Source organism: Phyllobates terribilis, unplaced genomic scaffold, assembly GCF_046119375.1.
Source record: "Phyllobates terribilis strain yellow unplaced genomic scaffold, ASM4611937v1 Scaffold_4__5_contigs__length_816908805, whole genome shotgun sequence".
Lineage (NCBI taxonomy): Eukaryota > Metazoa > Chordata > Amphibia > Anura > Dendrobatidae > Phyllobates > Phyllobates terribilis.
In genome coordinates, this window is record NW_027362764.1 from 281,529,438 (window position 1) to 281,553,269 (window position 23,832).

At 42.5% G+C, this 23,832-nt stretch overlaps 1 protein-coding gene across 5 annotated transcripts in view; it reads left to right on the forward strand.

Moving 5' to 3' along the window:
* The window catches only part of RP9 (RP9 pre-mRNA splicing factor), a 43,019-nt gene extending 38,266 nt beyond the window's left edge, over positions 1-4,753 (forward strand). For all 5 annotated transcript variants that reach the window (XM_073678281.1, XM_073678278.1, XM_073678280.1 and 2 more), the window contains one exon: positions 2,629-4,753. In XM_073678281.1, the coding sequence (XP_073534382.1) occupies positions 2,629-2,797 (169 nt within the window). In that variant the 3' untranslated portion in view covers positions 2,798-4,753. The remainder of the gene's footprint in view (positions 1-2,628) is intronic.
* The last annotated feature ends 19,079 nt before the right edge of the window (positions 4,754-23,832 follow it).

Below are 23,832 nucleotides of genomic sequence, written 5' to 3' on the forward strand. Positions count from 1 at the left end.
TGACAATATTTCATTCATTCAGATCTAGGATGTGTTATTTGAGTGTTCCCTTTATTTTTGTGAGCAGTGTAAATACATACATATATGAAACACACACACACAGTGGTGGGAAAAAGTGTTTGCCCCTTCTTGATTTCTTATTCTTTTGCAGGTTTAAATATTAGACAAAGATAAAAATAAAAAGAAATCCAAACCTTCAAGGCCCTGTGTGAACAAGTGATTGCCGCCTAAGCCTAATAACTGGTTGGGCCACCCTTAGCAGCAACAACTGCAATCAAGCGTTTGCGATAACTGGCAATGAGTCTTTTACAACACTTTGGAGGAATTTTGGCCTACTCATCTTTGCAAAATTGTTGTAATTCAGCCTCATTTTCTGAGCATGAGCCGCCTTTTTAAGGTCATGGCAGAGCATCTCAATTGGATTTATGTCAAGACTTTGACTAGGCCACTCCAAAGTCTTAATATTGTTTTTATTAGGCCATTCAGAGGGGGATTTGTCGGTGTGTTTTGGATCATTGTCCTGCTGCATAACCCAAGGGCGCTTTAGCTTGAGATCACAAACAGATGGTCGGACATTCTCCTTCAGGATTTTTGGTAGACAGCAGAATTCATGGTTCCATTTACCACAGCAAGTCTTCCAGGTCCTGAATCAGCAAAACAGCCCCAGACCATCACACTACCACCACCATATTTTACTATTGGTATGATGTTCTTTTTCTGAAACGCTGTGTTACTTCTACGTCAGATGTAATGGGACATACACTTTCCAAAAAGTTAAACTTTTGTCTCATCAGGCCACAGAGTATTCTCCCAAAAGTCTTTGAGATCATGAAGATGTTTTCTGGCAAAACTGAGACGAGCCTTTATTTTTTTTTTGCTCATCAGTGGTTTTCATCTTGGAACTCTGCCATGCATGCCATTTTTGGCCAGTCTCTTTCTTATGGTGGAGCCATGAACACTTACTTTAACTGAGGCAAGTGAGGCCTGCAGTTCTTTGGATGTTGTTATGGGGTCTTTTGTGACCCGCTTGGATAAGTTGTCACTGCGCTCTTGGGGTAATTTTGGTCGGCCAGCCGCTCCTGGGACTCTTCACCCCATTTGTGGGGAATCATTTTTTCCAACCTACAGCCCTGTAGGTAAAAATGTGGTCATGGTGCACTGGTATGGGATGGGGTCTGCTGCTGACACTGTTATAGGGGTAATGTCGCCCAATTCTATATTACTATATATATATGTCCCCATCCTGATATATATATGCCCCCCCATCCTGATAGATATATCTATCTATCTATCTACCTATCTGTGGCCCCCAATCCAGGTATATATGGCCCCCAATCCAGGTATACATGGCACCCCATCCAGATATACATGGCATCCCATCCCCATCCTGGTATGCATGGCCCCCTCATCCCCATCCTGGTATGCATCGCACCCTCATGTACATCCTGGTATGCATGGCCCCCATCACGCTGCACACATAAAAAAATATAAACTATTCTACTCAGCTTCCTTCCCTCTGCTCTAGCGCTGCACCCTGTTCTGCTGCCAGCAGCTGATCTCAGCGTGTAAGCAGCACATGACATCACTGCCATGTGCCCTCTTACGCTGAGGTCAGCTGCAAGAATATTCACTGCTCTCCACGCTGGGACTATGGGAGTGGAGAGCAGTAAATATTCATTTCCTTAATAGCGGGCATGGTGTTAGCAGGCGGCTGTGGCTATCTGCAACGGCTGGGCGATCACGTGTGCCCGCTGTTAAAGAAAATTAATATCCACTGCTCTCCACTCCCATGGGTGTTGGGGGTGCTGGGTTAGCTGCAGCAGCCGGCTTCTGCCTCCTGTGACCTGCTCTTCCGCTCTCCCCGCCCCCTCACCTATCCACAGCCACAACGTACATCCGGACTATAAGACTCACCCCCCCACTTTCCTCCAAACTTTTGGAGGAAAAAAGTGCGTCTTATAGTCCGAAAAATATGGTATATGTGTGTGTATGATTGATTGATAAATAAATAATGTGTGTATGTATATATGTGTGTGTGTATAAATATTTCTAACCAATGTGTCCACGGAAAACTTGTCATGCACAATTATACCATAATGTATGGATAAATAAAATATGCAAGGGTCACATAAAATAAAAATCAGGAAAAATGGTGTAATAGGCCAAATAAATGTCTAGACACAGATTATATGAGGTAGTCAAAAATAAAGCACTAAAAATGCTCAGACCCATCAATACCTGACCATGTATGTGACATATATTAAATAAAGAGACACATATAAAATAAAGGTCACGAATAATAGTATAGTAGGTCAAATTTATGTCTAGACACAGATTATATAGAGTAGTCAGAAATAAAGCGCTGCAAAATGCTCAGACCCAACAATACCTGACCATAGATGTGCACACAAGCAAACCAGAAGACTGTTGAATATAAAGGAAGGAAAACCCAACGCATTATCGCCACACACTTGTGGCTTCCTCAGGGGTATATGAAACCATTAGCTCAGGCTAGGACACTCGGCGGCCAGGCAGGGTATTGCAATTTGAGCACTGTTCCAGTGTTACAGATTTGTGAAACTGACCTTACACATGGGCTCTGTTTTTTCATTGTCTTTTACTTTACAGGATTCAGCAGCTGAAAATGCTGCTTGAAGATTCAACATCTGAAGAAAACAGTGACAGCAGTAGTTCAAATGACTCTCGGGAAAAACACAAGAAGAAAAAAAAGAAAAAAGACAAAAAAAAGAAAAAGAAGAAGAAAAAACGAAAATCTTCCCATAAGAACTCAGATTAGAAGTGTGAAAGAAGCAAACAGTTTGCACTTATTGTATTTTCTGTATATTCTTTCTGGAAGAATAGCCTCCATATATGGAGATAATTGACATCTGTGAGGTGAAAGCTGAAGACTTTACGTTTACATTGTGTGTAAAATAAAGTGGTCTGCAAGTAATCAGGATTATGGGCTGGTGGTCCATATAAAATGTAAAATAATTTAAGAAATTCTGCTTAACTAACATTTAGACCTCCATATTCATGAGCTCTGTATAACCCCACCCCCATCACTGATTGGCAGCTTTCTGCCCATGCACAGTGTACACAGAAAGTTGCCAATCAGTGGTGTGGGCGAGGTTATACAGTACTGCAATGGCATGTAAAAGTTTGCGCACCCCTGGTCAAAATTACTGTTATTGTGAACAGTTAAGCAAGTTGAAGATAAACTGATCTCTAAAAGGGCTAAAGTTAAAGATGACACATTTCCTTTGTATTTTAGGAATACTGCACTGCTATTTTGAGGTCTAGCCACAGATTTTCAAAGATGTTCAGATCAGGGTACTGTGAGGGTCATTGTAAAACCTTTAGCGTGCGCCTTTTTGTTTTTAGGATCGTTATCTATTCATAGAAGCCATCCTCTTTTCAACTTCAGATTTTTTACAGATGTTGTTATGTTCGCATCAAGAATTTGTTGAAATTTCATTGAATTCATTCTTCTCTCTACCCGTGAAATGTTCCCCATGTCATTGGCTGCAACACAACCCCAAAGCATGACTGATCCACCCTCATGCTTAATGGTTGGCGAGATGTTCTTTTCCTGAAATTCTGTGCCCTTTTTTCTCCACATATACCTTTGATCATTGTGGCCATAGAGTTCTATTTTAACCTCATCGGTCCACAGGACTTGTTTCCAAAATGCATCAGGCTGGTTTAGAGTCTTTTGCATATTTCTCCAGGGCTGTGGAGTCTGAGTCGGTGTCTATTTTGGTAGTATTTCAGTTGGTTGAGTTTGTGGGGAATATTTTTTTCATAAGAATTTGGGAAAATTATGAAATGTCCTATAAATGTCTGTTCTATTCCTGATCTAAGGATTTAGGCTTTTAGTTGAGATGAATCTGTGCTGCACTTTATGTGCACGCTCAGTAGTGAGGCCGTGCTGTGGAGTCGGAGTTGGGATTCTGGAAAATTGAGGAGTCGGAGGTTTGGCTTACCAACTCCACAGCCCTGCTTCCGACGCTGAATTTTATGGTGAGGACACAAGATCTTCTGATGACTCTCCCATGAAGGCCATATTTGTGTAGGTGTCTCTGAGATCTCAATTGCGCATGCGCCGCCTCCGGTGGCCATTTTTCTGGTGACCACCGCACAGGAAAGTGGAAGATGCAGGGCTCCGGCTTTTACAAAATATCCGCGGAGCCCCTGCACCACCGAATACCTACTACTACAAGCAAGGGGCCCGCAGCCATCTTCCGACTCCTGCCAGCAGGCAGAAGCTTCCTGCAGCAGCGATCTCCCGGCAGCAGCGACCCTGGGACCCTGCTCCACCAACGCCGGCAAACGCGTTCGGATTATAAGACACACCCCCATTTTTCCCCCAAATGTGGGGGGGGGGGGAGAGTGTGTCTTATAATCGAAAAATATATATTTTTGCCTAAAATATAAATGAAATGTGTCATCTTTAACTTTAGGCCTTTTAGAGATCATCTAATTTTAAACTTGCTTAACTGTTCACAAAAACAGTAATTTTAACCAGGGGTGTGCAAACTTTTACATGTCACTGTAAATCTGCTGCAGAGAAAACTGATTTTTATCTAAACTGCAGCAAGTAGCCCAATATGTGATATATCACTGTAATCTGGGTCTCGGCTCCTACATTATGCTGCTTTCACATGGGAAGCAAACACAGTGACTGATTCCATTTGAAGGCTGTGTACATCCTTTGACAAAAATAAATGATTTGCATATGTTTTTGGTTAAATTGAGGCCCGATTCATTAAAGAATTTGCGTCTTTCCTGATTTTCACCTGTTTTTCATTTGCACCTTATTCTTTCAGTATTTTTAGTGATTTTTATTTACACCTAGAATTTTTGGTGCATTTTCATGACATTTTAACAGAACGTGTGTTTTCTTGTGCTAAAAAGTTGCAAAAGAGGTTAAAGGCGAAAGTAAAAAGCATTTTTTATTTTGTGCAAGATTCATGAACCATGTGTGCTACTCGTAAAAAAAACATCATTGAAAATCACAAGACAAAGAAAAGTAATAAATTGGGCCATAGGTTTAAGGGCTCAAGCAGACATCCATACAGCACAGTCCAAGCCAAGACCACAATGCACAGACTGGCCGCAGGTTTCCTGACCTAAGTATGACGGCCTCACAGAAGTATATGAAGCTGTCACGCCCAGGTTGGGAGTTCTGCAGCCAGTGTATGCATTGCAGTCTTGGCTTGGACCGGTCTTGCATGGACGTCGGCACTAGACCTTAGGCTACAGTCTTTATTGCTTCATCAATTTTCAATCCCCCTGATATCAAATTTGTAGCATTTTATTAATATCAGACTGTTCTTATGTGAGTTTATCTCCCCTAGTAAATGCTTTATGTGAGATCTGTGTGTTCAGGATGCTGGTGATTTAGCCCCTGCTCTCGTGTTTCAACACAGAATAATTCCTGGGCTCATATAGCCTCTGCATAATATCCGCAGACTCGGACACTGATGCAGCTCTTCTCTGCTGTCAGAGATCTCTTCCCAATCCCTTTGCATTTCCTAGAAAGTAAAGTTTCTCCTTTACCCCCCAGGGTGGTTTGCGGGTTAATGACCAGGCCAATTTTTACAATTCTGACCACTGTCACTTTATGAGGTAATTACTCTGAAACGCTTCAACGGATCCCCCTAATTCTGAGACTGTTTTGTCGTGACATATTGTACTTCATGATAGTGGTAACATTTCTTCGATATCACTTGCGTTTATTTGTGAAAAAAACGGAAATTTAGTGGAAATTTCACAATTTTCAAAAGCTTAATTTTCTGCCCTTAAATCAGAGAGATATGTCACACAAAATAGTTAATAAATAACATTTCCCACATGTCTACTTTACATCAGCACAATTTTGGAACCAAACATTTTTTTTATTAGTGCGCTATAAGGGTTAAAAGTTGATCAGCGATTTCTCATTTTTCCCACAAAATTTACAAAAACATTTTTTTAGGGACCACATCACATTTGAAGTGACTTTGAGGGGCCTTTATGACAAAACTGCACCCCTCAAGGTGCTCAAAACCACATTCAATAAGTTTATTAACCCTTCATGTGCTTCACAGGAATTTTTGGAATGGGGAAGAAAAAAATGAACATAACTTTTTTCACAAAAATGTTACTTTAGACCCCAATTTTTTTATTTTTGCAGAGGTAACAGGAAAAAATGGACCCCAAGATTTGTTGTGCAATTTGCCCTGAGCACGCAGATACCTCATACGTGGGAAAAAACACTTTGGGCGCACGGGAGGGCTCAGAAGGGAAGGAGCGCTATTTGACTTTTTGAATGTAAAATTTGCTTGAATGATTAGCGGATGCCATGTTGCGTTTAGAGAGCCCCTGATGTGCCTAAACAGTGGAAACCCCCATAAGTGATACCATTTTGGAAACTAAACCCCTCAGGGAACGTATCTAGATGTATAGTGAGCACCTTTAACCCCCAGGTGCTTCACAGAAGTTTATAACATGGAGCCATGAAAATAAAATTTTCACATTTTTCCCACAAAAATGTGTTTCAGCCCCTAGTTTTGCATTTTCATAAGGGTAACAGAAGAAACTACACCATGCAACTTGTTTTGCAATCTCTCCTGATACCCCGTATGTGGGGGAAAACCACTGCTTGGGCGCACGGCAGGGTTCGGAAGGGAAAGAGTGCCATTTGACTTTTTGAATGTAAAATTTGCTTGAATAATTAGCGGATGTGCCTAAACAGTGGAAAAAACCCCATAAGTGACAACATTTTGGAAGCTAGACCCCTCAGGGAACTTATCTAGATGTTTGGTGAGCACCCTTAACCCCCAGGTGCTTCACAGAAGTTTAGAACATGAAGCCGTGAAAATAAAAAAATCTAACTTTTTCCACAAAAATGATCTTTTAGCCCCAAATTTTTTAGTTGCACAAGGGTAAGAGGAGAAAATGGAACCTAAAAACTGTTGTGCAATTTCTCCTGAGTACGCCAATACCCCATATGTGGGGAAATACACTGTTTGGGCACACTACAGGGTTCAGAAGGGAAGGAGCACTGTGTGACTTTTTGAACGCAAAATTGGCTGGAATCAAGAGCGGACTCCATGTCGCATTTCGGGAGCCCCTGATGTGCCTAAATAGTGGAAACCCCCCACAATTGACTCCATTTTGGAAACTAGACCCCTGAAGGATTTTATCAAGGGGTATAGTGTACATTTTGAACCCAGAGGTACGACAGAATTTGATAACATTAGGTCATCATATTGAATAAGTTGTCATTAGTCTTGAGCGCAAGTGCTGAGTTTGCATCGGGTACTCGGGTATACACCATGTATCACAGGTGCTCGAGTGACATGCTCGAGTCCCTGCCCCACATGTTTCACGGTTGTTAGACACGCAAAAAAAAAACATGCGATGATTGTTCGTGCATGGCAGGCGATTCCAGCAACGTTTTTTTTGGCCGCAAAGCATATGGGGCAGAGACTCGAGCATGTCACTCGAACACGCACGATACCCAATGCATACACGAGCACCCGATGCAAACTCAAGTAGCGAGCACTTGCGCTCAACACTGGTCGCTATATTGTCATCATTTTTTTTTCTTTACTTTTGAAAAAATCCCAACCCTAACCCTAACCCTAGACCAACCCCAAACCTAATACAACCCCAACCCCTAACCCTAGAGTTTATTTTTTTTACACCGTTCCTCGTGTGGTATAAGTGATTAGGCGACTTTATTCTTCAAGTCGGTGTTATTATAGCGATACCAGATTCATATTGGGTTTTTATGATTGACAGCTGTCACACACTAAAAGACGCTTTTTTTTGCAAAGACTAGTTTTTGCATCGCCATATTTTGAGAGCTATAATTTTTCCGTATTATGGCCGACATAGTCATGTGACGACTTGTTTTTTGCAGGACAAGTTGACGTTTTTATTGGTACCATTTTCGGGCACATGACATTTTTTGATCGCTTTCTATTCCGATTTTTGGGAGGCAGAATAAAGAAAAACAGCAATTCCGGAATTGTTTTTATGGGGGGGGTTTTATGCCGTTCCACGTGTGGTAAAATTGATAAGGCAGCTTTATTCTTCGGGTCAGTACGTTTACAGCGGTACCGCATTTATATCGTTTTTTTATGTTTTGGCGCTTTTACACAATAAAAACTATTTTCTAGAAAAAATAATTTTTTTGTATTGCTTTATTTTGAGAGCTATAACTTTTTTATTTTTCGGATGATGGAGATGTATGGTGGCATGTTTATTGCTGGACAAGATGACGTTTTCTGCGGTACCATTTTTATTTACATTCGTCTTTTTGATCGCGTGTTATTCCAATTTTTGTTTGGCGGTGTGAGGATAAAGCATTATTTTTTGCTTTTTTTTTTTTTTTTTTTACCGTGTTCACTAAAGGGGTTAACTAGTGGGGCAGTTTTATAGATCAGGTCATTCCGAATGCGGCGATACCAAATATGTGTACTTTTATTGCTTTATTGCTGATCGGCTGCATGGCATAGAGAGCACCAGCTCCTTATGCTATGCAGCCTGTCAGCGCTGCACACAGGGGAGACATTACTTTGGTCATGCACTGCTCATGACCAAAGTAACGTCCTGCCCCCTGGTAACCCGGATGTTGTCATGACGATATCGGGTCGTCATGACCACATCCGGAAGCCGCCGCAGACATCGCTGGACGCCGGCAGGAAAGGTGAGTATAACGATCACCTCCCCCCTTGCCACCGCAATGCTGCGATCGACTTCGATCGTAGCATTGCGGGGATTAATGTGCAGGGAGTGGGGCAGGACTGCTCCCTGCACATAGCATCGGGTGTCAGCTGTGACAATCAACTGACACCAGGCGTCGATTGTCCCGCACCGCTTGTGTGCGGGCGCTATCGCCGCACGCGTAATAGTACTTAGCTGGTCCATAAGTCCCAGGCCGCAGCTACGTACTATTACTGATGAGGTCGGAAAGGGGTTAAAGGGAACCTGTCAGCTGAAAAAACGCTATTAACCTGCTGAACTGGGGTTTATCTGCAGGTGGATAGCATTGTGAACCTGCTCGACGCTGGCACTGCTGCCTAGAGAAAATTAACTTTATCTCCCCCAGCACTGCCTCAGTCACAGGGGCAGCGCCGATTCAGTCTCCACTCTGTGTATAAACAACGGCGGCTGTAACCGTGCCCCTTGCACTGACAGCGCTAATGCTGAGCTGCTGTCAGTCAGTGCGGGGGGCACGGTTACAGTCGCCGCTGTTTATACTCCGCGTGCAGAATTATTAGGCAAATGCGTATTTTGATCGCTTTGATACTTTTTATACATGTCCTACTCCAAGCTGCATAGGCTTGAGAGCCAACTACCAATTAAGTAAATCTGGTGATGTGCATCTCTGTAATGAGGAGGGGTGTTTTCTAGTGACATCAACACCCTATATAAGGTGTGCTTACTTATTAGGCAACTTCCTTTCCTTTGGCAAAATGGGTCAGAAGAGAGATTTCACGGGCTCTGAAAAGTCCAAAATTGTGAGATGTCTTGCAGAGGGATGCACCAGTCTTGAAATTTCCGAACTTTTGAAGCGTGATCACCGAACAATCAAGCGTTTCATGGCAAATAGCCAACAGGGTCGCAAGAAGCGTGTTGGCCAAAAAAGGCGCAAAATAACTGCCCATGAATTGAGGAAAATCAAGCGTGAAGCTGCCAAGATGCCATTCGCCACCAGTTTTGCCATATTTCAGAGCTGCAACGTTACTGGAGTATCAAAAAGCACAAGGTGTGCGATACTCAGGGACATGGCCAAGGTAAGGAAGGCTGAAAAACGACCACCTTTGAACAAGAAACATAAGATAAAACGTCAAGAATGGGCCAAGAAATATCTTAAGACTGATTTTTCAAAGGTTTTATGGACTGATGAAATGAGAGTGACTCTTGATGGGCCAGATGGATGGGCCAGAGGCTGGATCAATAAAGGGCAGAGAGCTCCACTCCGACTCAGAAGCCAGCAAGGTGGAGGTGGGGTACTGGTATGGGCTGGTATCATCAAAGATGAACTTGTGGGACCTTTTCGGGTTGAGGATGGAGTGAAACTCAACTCCCAGACCTACTGCCAGTTTCTGGAAGACAACCCCTTCAAGCAGTGATAAAGGAAGAAGTCAGTATCGTTCAAGAAAAACATGATTTTCATGCAGGACAATGCTCCATCACATGCATCCAACTACTCCACAGCATGGCTGGCCAGTAAAGGTCTAAAAGAAGAAAAAATAATAATGACATGGCCCCCTTGTTCACCTGATCTGAGCCCCATAGAGAACCTGTGGTCCATCATAAAATGTGAGATCTACAGGGAGGGAAAACAGTACACCTCTCAGAACAGTGTCTGGGAGGCTGTGGTGACTGCTGCACGCAATGTTGATCGAAAACAGATCAAGCAACTGAGAATCTATGGATGGAAGGCTGTTGAGTGTCATCATAAAGAAAGGTGGCTATATTGATCACTAATTTTTTTGTTTTTGCATGTCAGAAATGTTTATTTCTAAATTTTGTGCACTGATATTGGTTTACCTGGTAAAAATAAACAAGTGAGATGAGATTATATTTGGTTTTTATTAAGTTGCCTAATAATTCTGCACAGTAATAGTTACCTGCACAAACAGATATCCTGCTACGATAGCCAAATCTAAAAAAAAAAACACTCCAACTTCCAAAAATATTAAGCTTGGATATTTATTAGGGTTGAGCGAGTATGTTCTGTTCCGAGTATGCTCGGGCCGAGCTCCGAGTATTTACAGCTGCTCAGTGATATGGTTGAATCCCTCCCGTGTGCATGATTTGCAACTGTTTGACCGCTTTATTACATGTGAGGAATGTGTAAGAAATAGACATTCCTCACATGTAATAAAACTGTCACATAGTTGCAAATCATGCACACGGGAGCGATTCAACCATATCACCGAGCAGCTATAAATACTCGGAGCTCGGCCCGAGCATACTCGCCGAAAGGGTTAATAGAACATACTCGCTCAACACTAATATTTATGAGTCTTTTGGGTTGATTGAGAACATAGTTGTTGATCAATAATAAAAGTAATCCTCTAAAATACAACTTGCCTAATAATTCTGCACACAGTGTACACAGAGTGGTGACTGAATCGGTTCTGCCCCCGAGACTGAAACCCGGATGCAGCTGTCAGCGAGGGTCTAAATGCCGGCACTGGCAGGTTCACAACGCTATTAACCTGCAGATATAGGGATAATGAGGTGACCGGTTCCCTTTCAGTAGAGCACCCAGCTGATGTAGGGAGACATTTACTTCTGAGAAATCAGGGCTGTGGAGTCGTTGAGCCAAACCTCCAACTCCTCAATTTCCCTGACTCTACGACTCCCGACTCCACAGCCCTGCTTCACTACTGAGCGTCTACATAAAGTGCAGCACAGATTCATCTCAACTAAAAGCTGAGATCCTTAGATCAGGAACAGAACAGACATTTATAGGACATTTCATAATTTTCCCAAATTCTTATGAACATCCTGCATTTTACTACTGAACCCAATTTATACATTTTAGGAGTCGCTACATTTTATAACTCCACCAAAATAGACTCTGACTCCACAGCCCTGTGACAATGCTTCATAGTGGGTTTTATCATTACTCATCCTGTGTAGTCTCTTCCCCCTCTGCTTTAGCTTGCTCTGCTATGTAAACCCTTCTCCCCTCGCTGCTATCTCTAAAGGTGGCCATACACATTGGAATGAATGTCAGCCAAGCTCTTCATTATCAATTTTGGTAGAGCCAGAGGACTATCTAATGTGTATGTTGGTGTCTGGGCTGTGTGATGTCAGATATTAGGTCGGGCATGTTGGATTTCAACATGCCTGACCCTTCTATTCTGACAGGAGATCAGTTGTTACCAAGGTGTTTGGCATTAGTTTACCCCCTGCTCACCATTGCATTCTCAATCAAATTTGGCTGAATTCACCCTTTATAAATGCTGTTTAGAAAGTTGCTTAATTTTATATTTATTTTCAAAAGCTTCCTCTTGTAAATGTGAAGTTATAGGCGTTCGCTGTAATGCATGCTCTCCCATTCCTCCTGGTCTTCAGTACTATAGCTGTTTACCTCTGGCACATCCTTCCACCCCTTCTCTTTTTTCACACATAAGAAAATGCAGCTTTGAAGAAATATTACTTGTAAGTGAATAAGGCCAGATTCAAACGGCTGTAAGAGAAAACAGGCTAGTCTTGTCAGCATATTGTGCAGCTCCCTGTATGGCCCATGGGCTACATGGACATCACAGCACTGATTTTATGCCCGTCTGAACCAGCCCTAAGGCTAAAGTGCATAGTGCACGACATAAGTAACTTTTCTAAACATATACCATAATCTTCCTATCAGCCCCCATTCACGACACCCAGGTCAAAAGTGTGTTCTTTTTATCCAGTATAGCCAGTACGACTGCGCTTTCCTTAAGAGAGCCACTGCAACAAAATGTATAACATGCAAAATGTTTTTTTTGGGGGGCTAGCTACTTGTAAAGTTGCACTGTTTCTATTTCTACTTAATATTAAAAAATAAAACATGGTTTCAATGTTGCAAATAACCTTCATACAGTATTATAACCACAATTTAGCAAATTATTTATATACAGACACAACACAAAAACCAGCACATGTTTTAACTTAACTATCACCCCTTACTGAACAGCTGTATGCCTCCATTCAGATATATCCACTCTACTCTGTCAAGTAATGACTAGGGATGAGCGGCCCCTTTGGACTTTAGTCTAAAGTTCAGTTTGGGTACCAGAACTGTACCTAAACTTGAACCTGAACCCCAGCCCCATAGAAATCAATGGGGACCATAACTTTGGAGCTGTAATCTCCATCAGTGAGGCAGCACAGAGACAAAAGGTAACCCTGAAGGAGCTGCAGAGTTCCCAAGCAGAGACTAGAGTATCTATACATATGCCCACAATAAGTCGTACACTCCATAGAGGTGGCCTTTATGGAAGAATGGGCAGAAAAAAACCTTTACTTACACAAATTGTAAGGCTCATTTTGTGTTTGCAAAAAGACATGTGGGACACCCCCCAAGTGTATGGAGGAAGTTGCTGTGGTCACATGAGACCAAAATTTAACTTTTTGGCCACCAATGTAAATGCTATGTCTGGCTCCAAACCAACACAGCTCATCACCCCAAAAACATCCCCACAGCATGATGCTGCCATCATGTTTCACTGTGGGGATGTTTTTTGGCAGCAGGGACAGAGAAAATGATCCAAGTCGAGGGGAAGATGGATGGCGCGAAATACAGGGATATTCTTGAGCAAAACCTGTTTCAGTCTGTCAGTGAATTGAGACTGGGATGGAGGTTCACCTTCCAACAAGGCAATGACCCAAAGCATACTGCTAAAGCAACACTCGAGTGGCTTAAGGGGAAACGTGTAAATGTTTTGGAGTGGCCTAGTCACAGCCCAGACCTTAATCCAATTGCAAATATGGCATCAGACTTGAATGAGCTGGAGCAGTTTTGCCTTGAAGAATGGGCAAAAATCACAGAGGCAAAATGTGGAAAATTTGCAGCTATAATTGCAAAAGGAGTCAGTACTTTGTAGAGCCTTTTGGGGGGGGAATAGTTATGCACACTGAAGTTTTCTGTTCTTTTGTCATATTTGTTTGCTTTACAATAAAAAGAAAACCAAATGTTCACAGTTGTGGGCATGTTCTTTACATCAACTGATGCAAACCCTCAAAAAAATAGTGAAATTCCAGGTTGTGAGGGTAGCAAAACGGCAAGGGGGTGAATACTTTCATAAGCCACTGTATCATAGTTTTTCTGCATATTTTCCTACTCCAAGCTGTATAAACTTGAATGTGTATTGGATGAAACAGATCAGGTGATGTGTACTTGTGTAATGAGGGAGGGTGAGGCCTAAGGATATCGACATCCTTTATCAAAGTGTGCAAAATTATTAAGCAGCTTGTTTTACTCAAAATGGGAAAATGGGCCAAAAAAATAAAAAATTGTTAAGTCTTACAGAGGAATGCAGCATTCTTGAAATTTCTAAGATATTGGAGCACAATCACAGAACAATTAGAAGTTTTGTTGCAAATAGTGAACAGGGTCACAAAATCATAATGCGAAAAAAAACTGCACATTAACTGCCAAAGATTTGAGGAGAATCAAACTTGGAAGCAACCAGGAACCCATTATCCTTTAGTGCTGTCATATTCCAGGACTGTAACCTCTCTGGAGTACACAGAAGTACAAGGTGTTCAGTACTCAGCGACACGGCAAGGTAAGGTAGGCTGAAACCCGTTCACCACTGAACAAGACACAGAAGTTAAAATGTTAAGACTGGGTCAAGAAATATCTGAAGACAGGTTTTTCATAGGTTTTATGGACTGAACAGATGAGTGATTCTTGACAGACGAAATGGATGGGCTCATGGCTGAATTAGTAAAGGGCTCAGACTTCCATTTCGACTCTGACACCAGAAAAGTGGAGGTGGGGTACTACTATGGGCTAGCATTATTACAGATGAGCTAGGTGGACCTTTTCCAGTTAAAGATGGCCTCAACATCAACTCCCAAGCCTACAGCCAGTTTTTAGAAGATAGAAAAAAGTCTGCATCTTTCATGAAAACTATAATTTTTATGCAGGACAATGCTCCATCATATGCGTTGAAGTCTCCACTGCTTGGCTGCCAGTAACCGGTTCCCGAACAGTTCCCAACTGCCTTGCTGGGCTCTGTGCAGCACCGACGTTTATCAACGGTCGGCAGTCTTGCAGCGCTCAGGACCCTCAGGATCCTGCATCGCTGTGATTCTGGTGCAGAGCGATAGCTCTGACATGTGAAACCATCTTTTAGATGCCGCGATCAATAGCGATCGCGGCATTTAAAAGATAGTGACAGCCGGTTTTGTGGTGATAGTGACGCCCCCGTACCTTATAACGCAGGGGTCCTGGTGCAGAATGCTGGCTGTGACACCCGACCTCATAGAGACCTGATTGGTCAGCGTCAAGCCAGCCAATGGGAGCGATCACTGGGAAAGTTTGTTGTAGCAACAAACTTTCCCGGGCGATCTGCCTCATAAAAACACTGTTTCTCTTCTGATCTCCTGTCAGAGATCAGAGGAGAAACAGTGTGAAAAGTGCTGCTGACAAGAGCTGTGTCAGTCAGCAATTTGTTATAAAGTTAAAAAAAACATAAAGAAAGTTAGAATTAGGCTAGGGTTAGCCAAGGGTTAGGTTAGGGTTAGGCTTGATCGCAATTGTTTCACCAATAATTTGATAGCAGTCATGTCAGTTAGTCATGTCAGTCACATCAGTTAGTCTCGTCATTTAGTCAGTCACATCAGTTAGTCACGTAAAAAAATATGAAACTAATAAAATGGCCCGTCAGTCTTAAACTGCAGAGGAGGCGTATGCCCTGTTATGGTTCTGACAGTGACAAAAGTGCACTGTCAGATGGAGATGTGGATTTCGAGGGCTTTAGTAGCGGCGACAGTGATAGATCAAAAAATGAGCAGTGATTCTGGTCCATCTTCAAACACAAGGACCAGTACAACAAGAGGGGCAAATAGCGCTACTGGAGAAACGTCTCCAAATCAGGGAACACTGCCCAGTACAAGCGCTGTCCCTGCTACTAGCGAATTGGCGTACGCCAATGTACAAGGGGCTTTGCTACTTGATGTAGCATTTCCAAGATGGGAGGCTTCGGATTCGGCTACTCCATTCAGCCTTGATTTTAATGCCATTCCTGGTATAAATGAGGTAGACGATTTTGGACCAATTAATTATTTTAATTTGTTTTTGACAGACAGCTTGCTAGAGCATATTGTCCTGCAAACAAATTTATACATGTCCAAATTTATCAGCCAGAGTCCACAACCCTATTATGCAAGATAAAATTTATGGACTCCAACTAACGTTCTGGAAATTAAAACATTTTTAGGACTTACATTTGTATTGGGGCTTGTTAGAAAAATGAGCATTTGGTCCTACTGGTCCAACCGCCTGTTTAAGCCACCCCTATGTTTTCTGTTGTTCTTCCTAGGACCCGTTATGAAATGCTCATGCGGTTTTGGCATTTTAATGACAATAGTCAATGCCTGCCCAGAAATGTCCCAGAACATGACAGGTTATATAAAATCAGACCCATCATCGAAGATTTGACAGAAAAATTCTTAAGGCTCTACACCCCAACACAAAACATTTCCATTTTTTGTTCCATATATACTAATAAATAATACCAACATATCTTTTGTATACAGCAATGGATAATTGAAAATAATAGTTTTATTATATACGGTAGTATGATATACAGTATATGGATATCTAGATGAAAGCTGGAATAAACCGGACGAATTAAACTGGTCACCTCCCACTGTGGGAGATTTTTCATTCAGCTATACATACATATATTTCGTTGGTATACATTGTGCTTCGTATGCTTATTACTGTTTCCAACATGCAGAATCTATACTGTTCAGCTAATTTGTTTCAATTCTCTTGCCAGAAACTTCAATGTCAGGACTTTTATTATAACGTCTGTAGCATTAAATAACCACAAAAAGAAAAAAGCCTGTCTCCAACTTGGAAACGAAGATGTAACACCCGAACGTCACAAGAATTAATTAATTAACTGATTGGACTTCCTTTGTCAGTTTGCTGTTCTTTTGTATTTATACCTTGCTGGTATTCCAATGTATGTACCATGATTAAGGCTTTTCTAAGCCAAAATGCGTAGCGTTTTTTTTTACTCTGTTTGCCCATATGGTGTGAATTGGCTCTTTTTGTACGTGCATTTTTTATGGAAATATCATCCTTCAAATAAATGGAAATTTTAATTACACCACATCGCTGGAGTCTCCTCACTCGCTGGAATTTGGTCTGAAGTTGTGTTCAATGCATCAGCCTGCTGCTATCCGAGCAGAAAGGAGGAAACACCGGGAAGGAGTTGACTTTAGGTGAGCGGACTTTATCATTTTCTTTGTATAGCTGCGATTGGGCTAAAAAGTCAGGCTCCCTACCATAAAGCCAAACATGTCACAAAGAGATGGGGATTTGGATTGCTCCCAAAGGGAAGAGGTGTTTAATAGAAGAAAAAAGAAGATAGATTCCATGTTTGCACGTGAGAGCCAATCAACCATGGGCTCAGAGGAAACAGACAGGGAATTTGAAGTTTTATATAAAAGTTTACAAGCAAAGAGAACAAAGGAAGCTAAGTTGTGGCTAGATACCGAATTTTTAACCAATTATGTGTCTAAAAACATGATCCCCAGGGGTCTTAGACTAAATAAAAAATGCACATATCTCTATCCTGAGGGTTTCACGGAGGAGTGGAATTCAGCTTTATCTCACTGCTCCATGAATCTGATGAAAATTATTATTAAATATGAAGAAAAAGAACTCAAGAAAATACAGGGAGAAATAAATGACATTGCATTTAAACTTCACAAAAGTGTGAAACCAAATAATTATAACGATCTACTGAAAAAAATGGACATGCATATAGACACCTTAGAGAATGATGTAATTGAAGCCAAAAAAAGGAAAATTTGAAAGAGACAGCCAAGATTATGATACAGGCATCTACTCTTGGAAAAGGGCCAAACTAAATCCTAAAAATCTACTACACCCCCCAAGAAAGCCCCCGGTTGATACACCTAAAAAACCATCAAAGGCTAAAAAAGCAAACAAAAAAGGAAAGGTTACATTCCACCCTGAAACATCAATTGAGACAATTACCACTACAGAATCTGAGGATTCTGAAGAAAGTAGTATGGAAAACCCTGGAATATCAGGAAACAAACAAGGTCTGAATCTTTCAAAAAAAGGGGGAGGCTTGGAGGAAGAAGGCATCCCAATAAGAAAAAGCAACAGAAAGAAAAGATTTTAAATGAAGCGGTTCCAGTATGGAACCTTTCAGCTCAAATTTTGAAAGAGGAACACATATCCGTACTATCGAAATGTCTAGGATACTTCCCTTCAAGGAATTTTGACCTGTTTTCCACTTTTCTTGATATTAATAAACTGGCGAGGAACATAACGTTAAAATGCCATTTTTTATCGGATGAAAGTGAGGAAACGAGAGACACTATAACATTTATTTCTAAATCCCTGCAAAGTGATGTTCCTGATGCTACTATACCGTTTTTTTCTGAATTGAAAAAAACTATTCTACTTAGACAAATGGGTGCTGATTCCCTGCCCATGAGTCAGCCAGATAAAGTGTTTTTTTAAAACCAAAAATTCTAATTATTATCCCCTACAGTCCAGACCACAGGTACTGGATCATTAAGATGTGGTGGAAGAGGAACTTACCAATATGGATAATCAAAGAGAAACATCGGCCTATAGTAATGTTACAAAAAAATGAAAACTAGCATTGAAGGATATAAAAAACAACACTAATATCGTAGTCCGTAAGGCTGATAAGGGGGGTGCCATCATTATCCTGGACTCTGATCTGTACCATCAATGTAATTTGTTGATGTTGTAAAACAGAGATATTTATGATATTTTAGGAAGTGATCCTACAATTACATTTCAAAAGGAATTTATTACATTTATTAAAGGGGGGTCTGGAGGATGGTGTGTTGTCACAGAAAATATTTGATTATTTATATGTTGACACCCTTGTGACACCCATCTTCCATTCTCTCCCAAAAATCCATAAACCGGGATTCCCGGTTGACAGCTGATGTTGTAGCCCTGTACCCCTCAATAGAGTTTGAAGTAGCTGTCCCAGCACTGAAATATTTTCTTGATAGGTACAGCAATTATGATTGTCCAACTAAATTATTTTTGGTAAATTCAGTGAAGTTCCTATTAAAACGTAACTTTTTCAGTTTTTGTGGAGTTTGTTATCTCCAAAAACGAGGAGTGAGCATGGGTGGGAAATTTTCCCCTTCTTTAGCAAACATCACGATGGGATATTGGGAGGAAACAGTTCTCTTTGCAGATACCAATCCATTTTTGGAGAGGAATATATGTATAGGTAGATATATTGATGATCTCCTGTTGGTGTGGAATGGCAATGATAATGATGCAAAAGAATTTATTATCTTTTTGAATAATAATAATTTCAATTTTAAATTTACTTATAATTATCAGGAAACCAAAATTAATTTGGTGGACGTCATGCTCTGCACCAACAGGGGATCATCGCAAGTTGTGGTTCTTCCCTACAATAAAGAAACTGATGTTAACAGCATTTTAAAACCCAATTCATGCCACCCTCGACACGTGGTGAATAATATCCCATACGGAGAAGTACACTGCTCAAAAAAAATAAAGGGAACACTTAAACAACAGAATATAACTCCAAGTAAATCAAATGTCTGTGAAATCAAACTGTCCACTTAGGAAGCAACACTGATTGACAATCAATTTCACATGCTGTTGTGCAAATGGAATAGACAATAGATGGAAATTATTGGCACTTATTAAGACACCCTCAATAAAGGAGTGGTTCTGCAGGTGGGGACCACAGACCACATCTCAGTACCAATGCTTTCTGGCTGATGTTTTGGTCACTTTTGAATGTTGGTTGTGCTTTCACACTCGTGGTAGCATGAGACGTACTCTACAACCTGCAGAAGTTGCTCAGGTAGTGCAGCTCATCCAGGATGGCACATCAATGCAAGCTGTGGCAAGAAGGTTTGCTGTGTCTGTCAGAAGAGTGTCCAGAGGCTGGAGGCGCTACCAGGAGACAGGCCAGTACACCAGGAGACGTGGAGGGGGCCGTAGGAGGGCAACAACCCAGGAGCAGAACCGCTACCTCCGCCTTTGTGCAAGGAGGAACAGGAGGAGCACTGCCAGAGCCCTGCAAAATGACCTCCAGCAGGCCACAAATGTGCATGTGTCTGCACAAACGGTTAGAAACCGACTCCATGAGGGTGGTATGAGGGCCCGACGTCCACAGATGGGGGTTGTGCTCACAGCCCAACACCGTGCAGGATGCTTGGCATTTGCCACAGAACACCAGGATTGGCAAAGTCGCCACTGGCGCCCTGTGCTCTTCACAGATGAAAGCAGGTTCACACTGAGCACATGTGGCAGACGTGAGAGAGTCTGGAGACGCCGTGGAGAGCTATCTGCTGCCTGCAACATCCTTCAGCATGACCGGTTTGGCAGTGGGTCAGTAATGGTGTGGGGTGGCATTTCTTTGGAGGGCCGCACAGCTCTCCATGTGCTTGCCAGAGGTAGCCTGACTGCCATTAGGTACCGAGATGAGATTCTCAGACCCCTTGTGAGACCATATGCTGGTGCGGTTGGCCTTGGGTTCCTCCTAATGCAGGACAATGCCAGACCTCATGTGGCTATAGTGTGTCAGCAGTTCCTGCAAGATTAAGGCATTGAAGCTATGGGGACTGGCTCGCCTGTTCCCCAGACCTGAATCCAATTAAGCACATCTGGGACATCAGGTCTCGCTCCATCCACCAACGTCACGTTGCACCACACACTGTCCAGGAGTTGGCGGATGCTTTAGTCCAGGTCTGGGAGGAGATCACACAGGAGACCATCCGCAACCTCATCAGGAGCATGCCCAGGCGTTGTAGGGAGGTCATACAGGCACATGGAGGCCACACACAATACTGAGCCTCATTTTGACTTGTTTTAAGGGCATTAAATCAAAGTTGGATCAGCCTGTAGTGTGTTTTTCCACTTTAATTTTGGGGATGACTCCAAATCCAGGCCTCCATTGGTTAATAGATTTGATTTCCATTGATGATTTTTGTGTGATTTTGTTGTCAGCACATTCAACTTTGTACAGAACAAAGTATTCAATGAGAATATTTCATGCATTCAGATCTAGGATGTGTTATTTGAGTGTTCCCTTTATTTTTTTGAGCAGTGTATTAAGAGTAAAAAGGAACTGCTCTGACCCTAAGTTAGTCAGTGGTGAAATAAAAAAGAAGTGTGAAAAACTTGAACTTAGAGGCTATTCTCATAAAACATTAAAACAAGCTGAAAAAAAAGTGAGTAAAATCAACAGGGATTTTCTCATAAAAGATAACGTGAAAAAATTACCTACAGATAATGTCATTTATTTCACCACTCAATACAGCAGGGACTATAATAAAATTATTAATGCTATTAGTTTTTTTTTACCAATGCTGTACCAAGATAGGAAAGTAAAAAAAAGTCCTAGAAAACAACCAAATCCGTTTCTCAGCCAAAAAGCCCCTATAATTGGATCTTTGGTGTCACCCAGCTTATTTATTAAAAATAAATCAAATACTGACGAGAACTGGCTAAAAACCACAGGTTTTTATGGTTGCGGCAAAAATATATGCATCCGCTGCAAACATGTCATTAAATGCAAGGATTTTTCCTCTGTTAGTACAGGTATCTGTTACGGATCCGGGTGGTGGAACCTCTGTGCTGCGGTGCAAGGAGGGACCAGAGGGGCGTGACTAGGTATGAACTTGGACTGACCAAGGTCACACGGCGGCTCAATCGACTCCGTGAACCAGGGAAAGACCGAGCAGAGGGACCAGGTGCTACTCTGGGCCAGTCCTTGTATGAGAGCAGGTGACTCCCACGGATGAGAAGGCAGGGACTGACCAGTACAGCAGATGAGCACGGCAGGCAGGCTGACGGGTGATCCGGGTAGACGGACTGGTAGACACCACGGGTAACAGGCAGGAGCCTCCAGGTAGGCTGGTTGGTAGGCACGGCAGGTAATTGATATGTTCTCCGGGTAGGCAGGCAAGCCTGGCCCATAGACAGACTGGCGGGTTTGGACCGTAGGCAGACCGTCGGGCTGGAGTGTGTACTTGGCTGGCGGAGACAGGTAGTCAGGCTGGCGGACTGGACTGGTAGTCAGGCTGGCGGACTGGACTGGTAGTCAGGCTGGTGGACTGGACTGGTAGTCAGGCTGGCGGACTGGACTGGTAGTCAGGCTGGCGGACTGGACTGGTAGTCAGGCTGGTGGACTGGACTGGTAGTCAGACTGGTGGACTGGTAGTCAGACTAGCAGCGGGACCTGAGGGCTGAAGCAGAGTTTAGAACACAAAGCTACAACCTTGCACGGGCACCTCCATTTTGGAGGAGGTGCCTTTTATATGGGAGGTCCTCCGGCCATTGGCCAGGGACTTCTTAGGACGGCGCGCGCGGCCCCTTTAAGAGGGAGGGAGCGCTCGCGCGCCCTAAGCACAGTGCTAGGGAAGCTGCGCGTGCCGGCAGCAGCAGCAGGAGGGCCGGAAGATGCCGGGCCCGGAGCGCGGCGGTAAGGGGAACGCAGAAACGCCGATGTTACAGTATCATATACCCTATACAGGATTTTATAAATTGTGACACCACAGGGGTGGTTTACTTAGTGGAGTTCATCGAGTGTAAACTCCAATATGTAGGGTGTACAATTGGCCCTTTAAAAAGACGCATTAGAAGACATATGTTTGATGCAGTTGGAGAATTAAAGGTGGGAATTTCAGCAGTATCCAGGCATTTTGCCTCTTGTCATGGGGGTGATACAACCAAGCTGAAGTTCTGTGGTATAGAAAGAGTAAGATGATCTGCACGGGGCGGTGATTTCAGGAGGAAAATTTTGAACAGGGAAAGCTACTGGATGTTCAAGCTGGATACAAGAACATCTGTCGGCTTGAATGTTAGAAGGGATCTTGTTTTACAATATATTAAGATCATGTTACCATCCAGTGCTACTGTATCTCTGTTAAATAAATAAAGGATACATGGGAGAGGAAAGAACCCCAAAAAATTAAATGAGTCTCCGATGTGCATTTCTCTCTCTCTTTCTTACACATTAACGTGCAATAAATATTCAGATTGTGGAACATATGGTCAATTTAACCATTTCTAGAAGTTAAAGTGGAAAGTGGATGTGAAAGCAAACGAGTGTGAACAAGCGTTTGAAGCGACAAATAATTAATAGTGTTGGGCGAGCATGCTCGACACTGCTCGGTACTCGCCCGTGCATCTCACCACTCAGGATGCTCGGCGAGCACCGAGCATTTTTGGGTTACTCGGGCTGGAGCTCGGGTCTACGCCCTGTATGTTTGGCGTTCTTTACAGAGCCAATGAACATGCAGGGATTGCCAGCCAATCACTGTAATGCCGCAGCCATGTAGGTTGTGGGCATTACAGTGATTGGCTGGCCGCACAGCGTCACCTCGAGTATTTAAAACCGGGCGCTGCCATCTTGGACACAGTCGCTCCGGATCAGACAGTGTAGGGAGAGTGCTGCTGAGTTAGGGAGAGATTTATACTGCGAAATAGGTAGTGTAGGGTCTCTAAAGCCTGCAAAATCAAACAAACAGTCCTTCTGAGGACTAATATCCATCCCAGATATTAGGCAGGCAGGCTGTATAGGAGACGCAGTGGTTATACCAACAAACACTGCATTACAGTCCTGTGTGCTGCTTCTCAAATTGCTAGACTTAGCCCCAGGTCTCAGGGGCCAGGAAAAATCCTTTCTTTATTTAAATCCTCTTTTTTTTGGCCAGATGACTAGAACTGTGGTTTTGCAGTTCCACGGTTCAAATCTCTGTATTATTCACTTTTTTGCCTTTTTTCCATAAAAAAAACAGTTTGAGTGTCTCGCTGACTGTTCAGACACAAATATATCTGTTTAAAAGATTCTGGCGTAGGCCAGAGAACTAGAACTGTGGTTTTCCTCTTCCATGGTTCAAATCTGGGTGTAATCCACCTTTTTGCCTTTTTTACATAAAAAAAAACAGTTTGAGTGTCTCGCTGACTGTTCAGACACAAATATATCTGCTTAAAAGATTCTGGTGTAGACCAGAGAAATAGAACTGTGGTTTTCCTCTTCCACGGTTCTAATCTCCTTTTTATTACCGTTTTGCCATTGATAG